Genomic DNA, 14,722 nt, shown 5'->3' with positions numbered 1-14,722 from the left:
CCCTGGCTGTCCTGGAACTCACTCTGTGGTGCTCAAACTGAAGAGATTGGCCCATCTCTGCCTCCCATGGGACTAAAGGCCTGCCCTGCCACCACTCGACTAGATAGTCTCATCTTAAAATACTAAAAATAGGAGCTGGAGAGATGGCGCAGCAGTTAAGAACACTGGCTGCTCTTGCAGAAGACCCAAACTCAGTTCCCGGCACCCACAGGCGGCTAACAACTATCTGTGTAATTTCAGTTCCAAGGGATCTGAGCCTCTTCGTACCTCTGCAAGCACTGTACACACGCAGTACAGATACACATGGAGGCAAAACACCCATACACATAGGAAAAAATATAGTAAATCTAAAATTTTTTAAATAAAAAAGAACACAATGTGATAGAGAGACAAGATGGGGATCCAGGAAGATTTTGGTAAAGAGCAGGGGTGCATGAATATGATCAAGACACATTATACAAAGCCAGGCGTGGTGGCGCACGCCTTTAATTCCAGCACTAGGGAGGCAGAGGCAGGCGGATCGCTGTGAGTTTGAGGTCAGCCTGGTCTACAAAATCAAGAATAGCTAAGGCTACATAGAGAAATCCTGTCTCAAAAAAACAAAAACAAAACAAAACAAAAAATACATTATACGAGGCTCCCAAAGAATAAAATATATTATTAAATAGATAAATAAAAGATGGTAGGAGTGAGTATAGCACGAGGGATTTAAAATTCATAAAACAATGCATATATATCCCTCATTCCAGATACTCAGCCCTAAGAAATATAGCCATAACTTACTTTCTTGTTAGCTAACAATACAAAGAACTTTCTTAGTGAACCCATTTTCTCAGATCATCAATGTTGCTACTAGTTTTCCATGTTTTTACTCTTAGCAAATGTCAGACAGGAAATCCCAACGCTGTGAAAGGCGCACTAGAGATGAACACCAGCAGCATCTCCCTATCCCTTCTTCCTCACTCAAGGTTGCAAATTTGATTTTTGACTAAAACACCTGCTGTACAGTTAAGAACAGGCCTGTGAGCCAGTCATGGTGTTACCTATCTTTAATCCCAGCACTAAGGAGGCAAGAGGCAGGTATATCTCTATGAGGTCAGCCTCATCTACACAGGAGTCAGGCCCTACCTCAAAATTAAACAAAACAAAAAAGTAGGGCTGGAGAGATGGCTCGGAAGTTAAGAGCACTGGCTGCTCTCCCAGAGGTCCTGAGTTCAATTCCAAGGAACCACATGGTGGCTCACAACCACCTATAATGGGATCTGATGCCCTCTTCTATCCTGCAAGTGAACATGCAAGAGAGCACTGTATACATAAAAATAAATAAATCTTTTTAAAAACAAACACAAAGATAGGCCTGTCATACAAGGTGGCCAATGGGAATATGGAGCAGGGCTGGGCTGTATGTTGAACAAGGTTTATCATGAAAACTGCAGCCAGCTCAGAGACCTGGCACACACTGGATGTGTGCTGCTGGTAGTAGCAGCTACTCAGCCGATGAGGTAGATCACCTGAACCCAGGATTACCCAAATAATCAAAAAAGAAAAACCGGCTCAGCAAACTTGTCCTCTCTTGGGTTTGCCCAGAACACAGGTTTTGATGTCCAAGAGTAGGCACAAACCCTCCTATGATCAACAGGTTTAAAAAAAAAAAAAAAAAAGGCAAATTCCAAGAAAAGCTACAGAGAAATCAAAGGGTACCATGAACAGCCATTAGGGAGCCACAGGAACATCCCTCCTATCTTCAGAACTCTCACTATACAAAAACACAAACCTACTGTCCATTATTGCTTTATTTTTCCTTTCCTTCCTATGCAGCTAAACCAGGTATCTAAATAATAAGGAACATATGTTAGCTAGTTTTAGGACAACTTGACACAAGCTACAGTTAACTGAAAGGAAGAAACCTCAATTGATCCATAAAATCTGGCTCTAAGGTATATTCTTAATTAGTGATCAATGGGGAAGAGCCCAGCCCATTGTGAGTGGTGCCATCCCTGGGCTGGTGATCTTGGGGTCTATAAGAAAGCAAGCTGATGGGTTGGAGAGATGGCTCAGAAGTTAAGAACACTGTTCTTTCAGAGGTTCTGAGTTCAATTCGTAGCAACCACATGGTGGCTCACAACCATCTATAATGAGATCTGGTGCCCTTTTCTGACATGCAGGTGAAACACTATACATAATAATCAATAAATAAATCTTTTTTAAAAATCATTGAAGCGTACACTACAGTCATTATCATATTTTCCTTTTATTGCAACAAATCAGACAGTAAAATAATTTTTACCAAGATCACAGAATTGAGAAGATCCTCTAAGTACACATTTATAAAATCCTTAAAACAACTTGGTTTTTTTTAAGACTATGGAATAAACTTTTATTTTATTTTTTTTAATTTCCAGTTTTTAAATTTTATTAATTTATTCAGATTACAACTCAATTGTTATCCCATCACTTGTATCTTCCCATTCCTCCCTCCCTCCCACTTTCACCCTATTCCCTTCCCCTAGGTCTATGACCGAGGGGGACCTCCTCCCCCATAAAGCAACTTGTTATAGGATGATCGTAAAACAGCCCCAAGCCAGGCATAGTGGTGCATACCTTTAATCCCAGCAATAGGGAGACAGAAGCAGGAGGATCTCTGTGAGTTCAAGGACAGCCAGGACAGCCAGGGATACACAGAGAAACCCTGTCTTGAAATGAAAGAAAGAAAGAAAGAAAGAAAGAAAGAAAGAAAGACAGACAGACAGACAGAAAGACAGACAGACCGACCCCCAGAAAGTCTGTATCATATGTAAGATCAGCATTTAAACAAACAAACAAAAAAAAGCAGCAGGCATCCACACCAACCACACGCAGCACTGCTATGGTTTGAATGAAAAAATGCCCTTGTGTGCATGAACACTTGTCCTCAACTGGGGCACTACTTGGGGAGGTTACGGAACCTCAAAGACAATGTGCCGTGCAGGAGGAAGTGCCTGGGCTACCTGCTGCTGTGTCTCCCTCACCATCAGGAATTATTTTTCTCGAACCATAAGCCAAATAACCTTTTTTCTTCCTTAAGATACTTTTTGGTCATAGTATTTTATGGCAGGAAAAAAAATCAACATGTAAATTGGAGCCAAGTGGAATTGTTGCTATGAAAAACCTGGCCATGTTTTTTGTTTTGTTTTGTTTTTGAGGAATGTGGAAGACTTTGGAAGTATGGCTTAGAAAAGCCATTGACTAGCCAGGCAGTGGTGGCGCACACCTTCAATTCCAGCACTTGGGAAGCAGAGGCAGGCGGATCGCTGTGAGTTCAAGGCCAACCTGGTCTACAAGCAAGTCCAGGATAGTCACGACTACACAGAGAAATCCTGTCTCGAAAAACAAAACAAAAAAACAAAAAGAAAGAAAAGCAAAGGCACCGACAGATGTAAGCAGTAACAGTAGCATGAAAGACAGAAGTGTTGAGAACAATCTGGACAGGGGAGAGGCCGGCTGCGGCTCCTCAATCTCAGAGGGAGCAAGGGCTTTATGAATTCAAGGCCATCCTAGTTTACAAGTTCTAGGACAGCAAGGACTACACAGAGAAATTTTGTTCAAGAAAGAAAGAAAAAAGGGAAGGAGGGAGGGAGGGAAAAAGAAAAAAGAAAAAACTATACATATCAAGGAGAGCTGGGCATAGGTGACACATGCACCTGGGAGACTGAGGGAGGCATGCCCTGAGATTAAAGCTAGCCTGGTCTACAATGCCAAAAACCAGGCCAGCCAGGGATACATAAGGGCTTATCTCAAAGAGAGAGAGCCAGATGGTGATGGTAGAGGAGATTTTATGGACAAGGCCAAACACTATTTTATATGTTTATACACAGATGTAAAGATGTGTGTATGTAAGCCCAGTGCGGTGGTGCACGCCTTTAACCTTAGCACTCGAGAGGCAGAGGCAGGGGGACCTGTGTGTAGGCCAGCCTGGTCTACAAAGCAAATCCAAGATAGCCAAACCCTGTCTCAGAAAACAGGGGGCTAGGGGTGGAGTTGTATGGATAAATATATGTTTGGGGGATAATTAAATTGTAATTTGAAATAAATGATCTGTATGTGTGTGTACGTACAAATTTTCTGGAGACAGCTTTTATACTTAACTTGAAGTAAATGATACCTGGTCTAAATTACAAATCCAGGGGAGGGGAATTTACTGCAGTGCAGTTATTACAACGGAAATAAGCAAATGCTTTGGTTAAGAAGATCTTTCTGCTTTGTTACATATTAAAACAATCTTTTAATTTTAAATGTATGTATCTATAAAAAATCTTAAGTCTCAGGCTGTCCAGATGGCTCAGCAGGTAAAAGGGCTGGCCACACAAGCCCGATGACCTGAGTTTGATTCCCAAGTACCCACTGTGGGGAGAGAGGACTGTACTCCCAAAAGGTTTAGGTGACCTCCACACACACATGGCATGAACAGGCTGAACTCATACACATAACAAAAAACCCTACTGTGTCAAATGACAGAATTTTTTTTCTACATTGGATCAACTTAAATAGGCTAAGATTTCATGCAACACTGGTTTGGGGGGGGGTGTTTGGGGTATGTGTGTGGGGGGGGTTGTTTTGTATTTGTAGATAGGGTCTTGCTTTGTAGCCCTGGCTAGCCTCAAATTCATGACAAACCTCCTGACCTCAAACTTCTAAGAGTACACGCATACAGACCATACTTAGTTTACAAATGTTTTGTTTTGTTTTAAGTAACCAATGCTTAGTTTTAACATACAAAATATTCTGAGCCTGGCAGTATATATTCCTTCGATTGCAACACTTTGGAAAGTAGAGGCAGGAAGATTACAAATTCAAAGCCAGTCTCAGTTATATAGTTAGAAGTCAGTTTGGGCAGTCAGGCGCAGTCGCACATGCTTTTAATCCCAGCACTAAGGAAGCAGAAGCACGTGGATCTCTATGAGTTCGAGGTAAACCTGGTCTACAAAGCGAGTCCAGGACAGCAAGGGCTACACAGAGAAACCTTGTCTTTAAAAAAAAAATTCCGTTTGAGCTACTTGAGACCCTGTTCCAAAAATCAATGAGGGTGGGGTGGTTCACACCTGTAATCACAGCACTCAGGAGGACCAGGCTATTAAGTAGCCGGAGGATTTTACTTTTGTTTTTTGAGATAAGGTCGCACTGTGCAGCAGTGCCTGGCTTGAAACTGAGAAGTCTAATGGTCTCTGCCTCCTAAAGGCTGGGATTAGAGGTATGCACCACATACCTAGCTTTGAGTTTTTATTTGTGATTTTATTGGAGAGAAAAAAAGTTTTCACCTTTAATAAATCAATATATATTCATTACCAAAATTTAGGACTATACATTAGCAAAAATAAAAATAGTAACCCATCACAAAGATAACCTTAATAATTACTTTATAGATGAGCATATAATACATACACTAGTCCAAGGGATTTACTTACAGGAGTTCATTTCTAGCTCCCCAGTGAATGTATGACACCAGATAGTACTCAGCTTTGCAATTTTAAGTCCTTTTCCATCTTAGTGCACTTTCACACAACACAGGAGCAAAACCAGCAAATTCTTTATCCTTCCAATTCCCCAGACAGAAGATTTGGCCTTAGCATACATTTAAGCAAGTGCAGCATTTCATTAATCTTTCTTTCTGTAAATCAAGAACTTTCACCACACCTATCCTGAAGGCGCAGGCCTGGAAACCCAATTACTTGGAGGTTAAAGCAGGAAGATGGCATGTTCAAGGCCAGTAAGTAATAGAGGCCTAGCTCAAAAATGTTTGGGGAGGAAAGGCTAACAGTGGTTTCGGCTCAGTGGTAGAACATCTGCCTAGCAGGCCTGAAGCCATGAGCTTGATTACTAGTAGGCCCCCCAAAACCCCACACAAACCCAACAACTTTCCCAAGACACCATGACCCATGTCTGTAATCCCAGTACTTAGAAACTGACGCAGGAGGATTAGTGTTGGTTCAAGGCTAAACTGAGCTAACTAGTTCCAAAGCAGTAAAAGCTACAGATAGAAAATCTGTTTCAAAAAATAAAAACAAAGCTGGGCACGGTGGCACACACCTTTAATCCCAGCACTCGGAAGGCATAGGCAGGCGGATCGCTGTGAGTTCGAGGCCAGCCTGGTCTACAAAGTGAGTCCAGGACAGCCAAGGCTACACAGCCAAAAAACAAAACCAAACAAAGAACAAAACAAAAGCTGGGCACAGTGGTATGCCTGTAACCCCAGCACTAGGGAGGCAGAGGCAGGCGAATCTTTATGAGTTCAAGGTAGCCTGGTTTACAAAGTGAATCTAGGACAACCAGGGCTACACAAGCAAACTCAGCCTTGGAAAACAAAAACAAGTCAGGCAGGGTGACGACGACTTTAATCCCAGCACTGAGGAGGGAGAAGAAGATGGATCTCTGGTCGGAGACCCACCTGGTTTCCATCGTGAATTCCAGGCCAGCCATAGCTACAGTGAGACCTTGTGTCAAAAAAACAACCAACCGCAGGGCGGTGATAGTGCACGCCTTTAATCCCAGCACTTGGGAGGCAGAGGCAGGTGGATCTCTGTGGGTTCGAAGCCAGCCTGGTCTACCAAGCAGATCCAGGACAGCCAGGGCTGTTATACAGAGAAACCCTGTCAAAAAACAAAACAAAACAAAACCAACTAACCAAGAAACTCTTCAGGGCTGGAAAGATGGCTCAGAGGTTAAGGGCACTGACTGTTCTTCCAGAGGTCATGAGTTTGATTCACAGCAACCACATGGTGGCTCACAACCATCTACAATGTGATCTGATGCCCTCTTCTGGCCTGCAGGTGTACATGCAGGCAGAGCACTGTATACACAGTAATAAATAAATCTTAAAAAAATAAAAAGGAAGAAAAGATACTCTTCCTAGCCCTAAACTGTGGAGGCTCTTTTTTTTTTTAACTAATCTTGTTTTGTTTTGAAACAGCAAATGCTAAATTATACAAGCTGACCTGAAACTAACTACATTGCTCAGACTGACCTCTAAGATCTTCCTCCCTCAAGTATCTCAAGTGCTAGCTAGTATCAGCATGGGCCACCACACCTAATTCCAAATCAATGTTCTAAAAGCAACTGCATTTAGGGAATAAAAAGAGTAAGAGGCCAGAACCTCAACCAAAAATATTCAATTCATTCTTCCCTGCAAAAATTGTAATAAGGTATGAAGTAAATGTTCTTGTGTCCTTCAGGCAGCTAAAAGCTGAGCATCTAGGTTTTGGTCCAGAGCAATTCTTTCTTCTTCTAGCTCCTCCAGCATTACCAGAAAAAGCAGAACTCATAAAACATTTTCACAAACACCACCTATTGTAATAAAGCAGAATGCTCACTTTAATGGGAGTTACAAACATTTGTGAGTGCCATGTGGGTTCTGGGAACGAACACAGATCCTCTCTCTGGCCCTTAACTGTTGAAACATTTCTCCAACCCTGGTGTCAAAGATTTTTACAGGCACTCGTATGCAACGTGAACTGATAAGTTAGAAAGCTCCCCAACTTCAGACGTAAGTAGGAGATGTTAGGCAACAGGGGGAAAAAGGGAGAGCAGTTGTGCAAAGGAAATTGCATTTTAGAGACCTCAAGGAGATGGTGGATACACACATTTCCAAGAACAAAACGTGGGGGGGGGGGGGAGTGACATGGGGAACGAAGCCACAGAGGCACCACCAGCAGTGTGAGGCAGAAGGGCTCACTTTCACGTTGTGGCCATTGGGAAACGAGTGATAAAGGGCTGAAGTAGTCAAATAACTGTGCTTCATTTTAGCTACTTCCTCTTCCCCTCAAGCTAAGTTTCTCAAACGTCTACACTTATCTGCACTTCTTCCAGCTTTGTTGCCAGCTCTGCAGGACTGTGATACGCTGAAACTGCCCTTGAAATCATCTGCCGAGCCCTTCCAGCCTGCTGCACCTGTAGCACGTGGCCCTTCATGTTCTGCAGCAGCTTTCCTTCCCTGCTTTGTTAGTTATGACTCTCCAGGCTTCACTGCAAGCGTCTGTTCTCTTTAAAAACACTGCTGGCTGGCAGCCAAGAAGACGTCCCTAGCAGTCAGCATTTCCAAACCATTTATGTGTTACCTTGATAAACCTTTTTTGTTTTTGTTGTTTCTTTGAGACAGAGTCTCACTATATATCACTATGTAGGCCAGACTTGCCTCAAATTCATAGAAACCAGCCTGCTTCTGCCTCCCAGTGCTGGGATTATAGGCGTGCACTGGAGTTACTGGCAGTTCTGAGCTACCTGGTCTCTGGGAATCAAATTAGGGTCCTCTGCAAGAGTACTAAGGGCCCCTAACCCTGAGCCATCTCTCCAGCTCCCAAACCTTATTTTTTGAGGCAGGGTCTCTCACTGAATCTGGAGCTCACTGATTCAGCTAGGCTGCCCAGGGAGCTCCCAAGAGCGGCATGTCTCCACCTCTCCAGCACTGAGATCAGAACTACAGGCCTGGCCTTTATGTAAATGGTGGGAAGCTAAATACAGGTCCTCAGGCATTCAGAGCAAACACTTTACAAATGAGCCATCTCCCCTAACTTCTAATTCTTTTAAAATTATGTTTTATTGGCCAGGTGTTGTGGTGCACACCTTTAATCCCAGCACTTGGGAGGCAGAAGTAGGAGGATTGATTACTGTGAGTTCGAGGCTAGCCTGATCTACAAATAGAGTCCAGGATAGCCAAGGCTACACAGAGAAACCCTGTTTCAAAAAAACAAAAATAAAATAAAATAAATTGTTTTATTTAGTTTGTTATTGTAGGTGCACATTAATAGGCACTTGTATGGAGGTCAGAAGACAATTTGTAAACATGTGGTTCTCTCCTTCCATGTGAGTCAGGACTGAACTCAAGTCTTCATGACTGACACCAGATCAGTTAACCCACATAGCCACCTTGCCTTTCTCCTTTTGGACAGAGACTCCACAAGTAGCTGGAGATGACTTTGAACTCCATGCCCTTCCTGGCTCCTCTTCCCAAATGCTAGGACTGAAATATATGCTGGCTTTTATTTAGATTTTCTCTTTCTTTTTTAAAATTTTTATTTATTTTATTTCAATTTATTTATGTATTTTATGTATATGGGTACTTTGTCTACATTTACATATGTACACCAGAAGAGGGTAGTAGACAGTTATGAGATGTCATGTGGGTGCTGGGAATACAACTCAGGGCCTTTGGAAGAGCAGTGAGTGCTCTTAACCACTGAGCCAGCTTTCCAGACTGATTTTTTTTTTTTGAGACAGGGTCTCTCTGTGTAGCCTTGGCTGTCCCGGACTCATTTTCTAGACCAGGCTGGCCTCAACTCACAGAGATCCATCTGCCTCCGCCTCTGCCTCCTGAGTACTGGGATTAAAGACGTGTGCCACCGTGCGGCACGATCTTATTCTGTAGTCCTGGGTGACCTAGAACTATGTAACACAGTCTGGCTTCAAAGTCGAGATCTGCCTGCCCCTGCTGGATTAAAGGCTTGAGCCACCAACGGCCAGCTACAGGCTAGTCTTAAACTCACAACAATCCTCTAGTATCAGTCTCCACACTGATAGGTTAAAGGCTAGTCACCACACCCAGCATAAGTGCTTCTGCTCTGTTAAGAGGGATCAAGTAAGTCAAGCTAAAGTAAGTTGTATTAGCCCTTTTGTGGTTTGGTTTTGTTTTTCCAGGACAGGGTTTCTGTGTGGCCTTGACTATCCTGGAACTCACTCTATATACTAGGCTGACCTTGAACTCAGAGATCTGCCTGCCTCTACCTCCAGAGTACTGGGATAAAAGAAATGAGCCACCACAGCCCAGCACCCTTTTGGTTTTTGAATTATTGTCATTATTTTACATTTTCCCCCCTAACTCTATGTGATTTTGGTTTTGGTTTTTCAAGACAGGGTTTCTCTTGTAGTCCTGGCTGTCCTGGACTAGCTTTGCAGACCAGACTGGCCTCAAACTCAAGAGATCTGCCTGCCTCTGCCAGGATTAAAGAAAGGCATGTGCCACCATATCTGGCCTCTTTTTTTTTTTCCTCTCTCTTTTTTTTAAACTAAGATTTCTTTATTTTATTTATTGTATATGAATGCTTTATCTACAGAAGAGGGCACCAGATCTCATAGATGTTTGTGAGTCACCATGTGGTTGCTGGGAATTAAACTCAGGACCTCTGGAGGAGCAGGCAGCACTCCTAACCACTGAGCTCTCTCTCCCATCCTTTTTCTTTTTTTAAAAAAGATTTATTTAATTATGTATACAGTACACATAAGATCACATTATAGATGGTTGTGAGCTACCATGTGGTTGCTGGGAATTGAACTCAGGACCTCTGGAAGAGCAGGCAGCGCTCTTAACCACTGAGCCATCTCTAGCCCCATGCCTGGCCTCTTAATTCTGTGTGTGTGTGTGTGTGTGTGTGTGTGTGTGTGTTTTGTCTTCCTGTGACCATGTACATAACTGGTGTCCCTGAAGGCCAGAAGAGGGCTTTGGATTACCAGGAACAGGAGCTAGAAACAGTTGTGAGCTACCTGTAGGTGCAAAGACTCAATCAAGCCCCTCTGGAAGAATAAAAAGCCAATGACCCATCTCTCCAGTCCCCCGCCTACCATTTTGTCTGTTTATACTTGGTCTTACTATGTAGCCCTGACTGGCCTGAACTATGTAGACCTGAGCCAGGAGTAGTAGCACATGCCTATAATCCCAGCACTCAGCAGGCAGAGGCAGGTGTATCTCTGTGAGTTCAAGACCAGCATGGTCTACAAAGCTAGTCCAGGGCAGCCAGGACTACCAGAGAAACCTTGTCTCCAGAAACCAAAAACCAAGAACAAACCTCAGAGATCTGAGCCAGACATGGTGGTGCATGACTTTTGTCCCAGCACTTGAGAGGCAAGGCAGTCTAAGTTCAAGGCCAGCCAAGGTTACATAAGGAATCTTGCCTCAAAAACAGTAACAACAGCACCTCACAGACTTCCTGCCTCTGCTTCTTGAATTTGGGAACTGAAGGCATGTCCCACCTGGTAAATCTTTTCCTTCTGACTTCAGTGCTTCTTGTATCATTTGCAGTTTTGAGCAGCAGTCTCTGCTAAAAATTAATGTAACCATAAAAAGGAGACCTGACATGAAAACTGAGTACTTGATACAAATACTTGCATTTAAGATTTTCTTCAATGTTCGAATTCTTCCCAGCACTTTGACAGTGGACATAGGAAGGCCAGCCTGGGCTACAGTCAGACCCTGTCACAAAACAATATACAGCATAACACGGGCTCTATATCTAAGTGAAGAGTCCTTACTAGTGTTCTTTAGAAACTAGTGCCTGAGCCGGGCATGATGGCACACGCCCGTAATCCCAGCACTCGGAGGCAGGGTAGTAGGTGGACCCTGTGAGTCTGAGGCCAGCCTGTTCTTCAAAGTGAGTTCAGGACAAGCAGGGCTACACAGAGAAACCCTGTCACAAACAAACAAACAAAGGAAAAAGGAAAGAGAAAAAAGGAAAAACAGAAACTAGTGCCTGTTATGGAAAGATGACTTCGTGGGTAAGAGGTATTTGCTGCCAAACCTGATGATCCAAGTTCAATCTCCAGCACCCACATGGTAGAGAACAAATTCTGAAGTTGTCCTCTGCTTTCCACACAAATGCAAAGGGCCATGCCTCCGCCCCCCAATGTAATAATGATAATAAAAACTAGTACCTTAGTCTAATGTATGCTGAACCTGGCAAATTAGGGTATTTGTTAAGAAAAGCACTCAGGAGGCAGAGGCAAGGGGATTTGTGATGTCAAGCTGGTCTACAAATCAAGTGTCATGCCAACCAAAGTCATATACTGATACTCTATCTCAAAGGGGGGGGGGGGCTGTCCTACGCAAAAGGACCAAAGAAATTTTACTGTTATCTATTTAAATGGAATAGCGGGAAAACCCAAAATCATTCAGATCTAAAAGCTTTCTAGCTTCTTTTGGTGTAGTGGGAATGGGCCAAAACATAAGGAAATGCATTTAACAATTCACCAATCACTAAATTCGATCTTGATAATAATGATTAGCAATGAATCATTTTTAAGGGGAGAAAGTTTTCCCTGGATAAAAGATGGGCCACGAGCTGTTAAAAAAAAAAGTCCCGAGCGTTCGTAGTACAGATTATTATAAACTAACTTGGTTAAGATTACTTCCTGGCGACAGAGATCAGCGGCAGCCTAAGGACATGTGGCCTCTTTAGGACGCCGCCCCCCCGCCGCGCCCCAAAAGGATCGTTGGTTACTTTGAATGCTGCTACCACCGGTGCACTCATTTGGAAAATGGGCCCAAATGCAAAGCTCACATAGGGATCTATGGTGTACCATACACACATCTATAAAGTATGCCTAAGCAAAGAAATGTTTAAAGAGGACGCTACTTTGATCACTGTAACACAAGCAAAGCCTCTTATTCCGGGAAGCTCTAGCAGAGGATGCCCCCCGCTGTCCGGGAGAAAGTAGCCTATGAAAAAACTGACGATCCCCGATCCCTCGCGAGCCCTCGCTGCCGCTTCATCTCCGACTCTGCTATCGCCACAAAGCCCCGAGGACACCGCGAAGTGACCGAGACCCCGCGGGCTCTCTCGCCCTTTTCGCTGCACCGGCTACCAGCGCGCTCCGCCTGCGAACTCCGGCCGACAAAAAACGCTGTCAGCGAGGAAGCCGGAGGCCGTCTCACCCCGCGCCGGGTGCCCCCCGACCCTCCACCCAGCCCACCACACGCCGGGGTCCAGGCCGCGCAGCCAGCAGGCGCCGCTGTGGCGCCGCCTTCAGAACCAACAGCCTCCGGCCACCTAGACGCTTCCCGTCCAAAGCCTCGCAAAGTGGTTAAGGGCTCTCCGCGCAGGCGCGCCCCTGACGCGGCCCGCGCTCGCCACTTCCGCCCGGCCGGGAGGCGGGGGAGGCGACACGGAGCCGGCAGGCACGAGCCCGGGCCCTCGGAAGGCCAGGACGCCGCGCGAGCCTGCGACTCACCAAGTATAACGGCTGCCAGCGGCACTGAGCATCCAGTTCCTCGAACTCCTGCTCGATGGCGGCCGACATGGCGGCGGGGCAGCGCGAGCGGAACCACCACAGCGGACAGGCTCGGGCCCCGCTCTATCCGGGGAGAGCGCTCGCGCTATGGCGCATGCGCGCTCCGCGCCCCGCCCCGCCCCCCACGTTGAGTCAAGCCGGCCTTGGGGAAAGTACCTGGAGCGTCGGACGTCAGCGCGCCGCCTCCGCGCCGCGTGGTTTGGACGTCGTGGAGGCGGGGCGGCCGCGGTGGGGGCAGTGGTCCGGAGAGTGCCCAGGTGGGAGGGGCGTGGCCGGGCACCATCCTGCCGCTAAGTTGGTCTGTGTCTGGTTCGGGAGGTGCGAGAGTCCCTGAAAAGTCGGCCGGCTCCGAGTTCCTCGCAGTATCTAAGTTCTATTTAAATACTACTATCTAGGTTAATCTAATGTGCCTGTGCACAACTTTGGAACACATTACATTACAGTGATGTCAGCCCCAACAAGTTTTGTGCCAAACAAAGCGCTATGGGAAAAAGGAAGGCATTTGGGAGAATGTGTCTTGTTTGGAACATGTCTCACAGCTACAAAGTTAGTGTTGTCTGTTCAAAGCACTTGTAAGTCCCCTTCTACTAAAGAAGCCCCAGGCTCCGGAAATCATTTTGCCTCAGCTTCATGATAATTCAATGTGCTTAAAAATCTTATCATCTGATAATCTTAAAAGATGTGAAGAATGCTTCTGGGCCCTTTGGCCAAGATCAAGTGAAAACCTGTAGAGAACACTCACTGTGTTCTCTGATACCGAGACAGGGTCTCTCTATGTGGCCTTGGCTGTCCTGGACTTGCTTTGTAGACTAGGCTGGCCTCGAACTCACAGAGATCCACCTGCCTCTGCCTCCCGAGCACTGAGATTAAACGCATGCGCTACCACACCCAGCTTTAAATTTTTATCTACAAATAACTTAGCTCTGGAATTGAAGATTGAGTAAAGTTCATCCCCAGCATTGGACACAAAGAACAAACCCCCTAAACGCAGCAGTTCCATGACTCAGTATCTATCTGCGTTTTTGCTCTGTCGCCCCACCTAGCTAGTGGCCGCTGTGTGGCAAGAAGCACAAGCGGAACGTTTTTTGTCATCTTTGGGTTTGGTTGTTTGGGCTGGATTTTTTTTCGGGGGGCGGGGTTGGTTGGCTTTGTTTTGAAACTGAAACACCAGCCCAGTTTCCAACTTGAGCCGCTACTGCTTCCACTTCCTAAGTGTGCCCAGGGCCTTGCATATGGTAAGCAAGCACTCTCTTACTGAGCTGCAGCCCCAGGTATTTTTTCCAATTTGGCTGAAGATAGGACTCACTGGTTCAAAGCATTGGCTACTCTTTCAGAAGACTGGTCGATTTCCAGAACCCACATGGCTGCTTACAACCATCTGTAATCCCGGATTCCCAGGGGATCTGATGCCCTCTTGGTCTCCATGGGCACCAGGCACATATTTGGTGCATATGCATACCTGCAAAATAGCCACACACATAAAAATAAAGATTAATTATTTTACATTTTTGTACTCTGTGTAAAGTTTGTCTTTTATTATTCGAATGCTGATTTCTGTACCAGTAGAGATCTGAGTGCAGGCAGGACTTTGTATTGTTTTGGTTTGGTTTGGGGTTTTTTTTTGGGTGGGGTCGGGTTTTTTTGGTTTTGGTTTTTGTTTTTCGAGACAGGGTTTCTCTGTGTAGCCTTGGCTATC

General features: G+C 45.1%; 1 protein-coding gene across 3 annotated transcripts in view; it reads right to left on the bottom strand.

The window, feature by feature from the left end:
- The window catches only part of PTPN2 (protein tyrosine phosphatase non-receptor type 2), a 57,218-nt gene extending 42,742 nt beyond the window's left edge, over positions 1–14,476 (bottom strand). The window contains exon 1 of one of the 3 annotated variants that reach the window (XM_084780304.1): positions 12,967–14,476. In XM_084780304.1, coding sequence (XP_084636430.1) covers positions 12,967–13,035 — 69 coding nt within the window. In that variant the 5' untranslated portion in view covers positions 13,036–14,476. The remainder of the gene's footprint in view (positions 1–12,966) is intronic. The other 2 variants (XM_084780307.1, XM_084780306.1) reach the window with 2 other exon arrangements.
- Between the last annotated feature and the right edge of the window lie 246 nt (positions 14,477–14,722).

The sequence above is a fragment of the Acomys minous genome (genome assembly GCF_964271855.1).
Source record: "Acomys minous genome assembly, chromosome: 4".
Taxonomy (NCBI): domain Eukaryota; kingdom Metazoa; phylum Chordata; class Mammalia; order Rodentia; family Muridae; genus Acomys; species Acomys minous.
The sequence above is the reverse complement of the archived record's forward strand: the minus strand, read 5'-3'. Positions and strand labels throughout refer to the sequence as shown.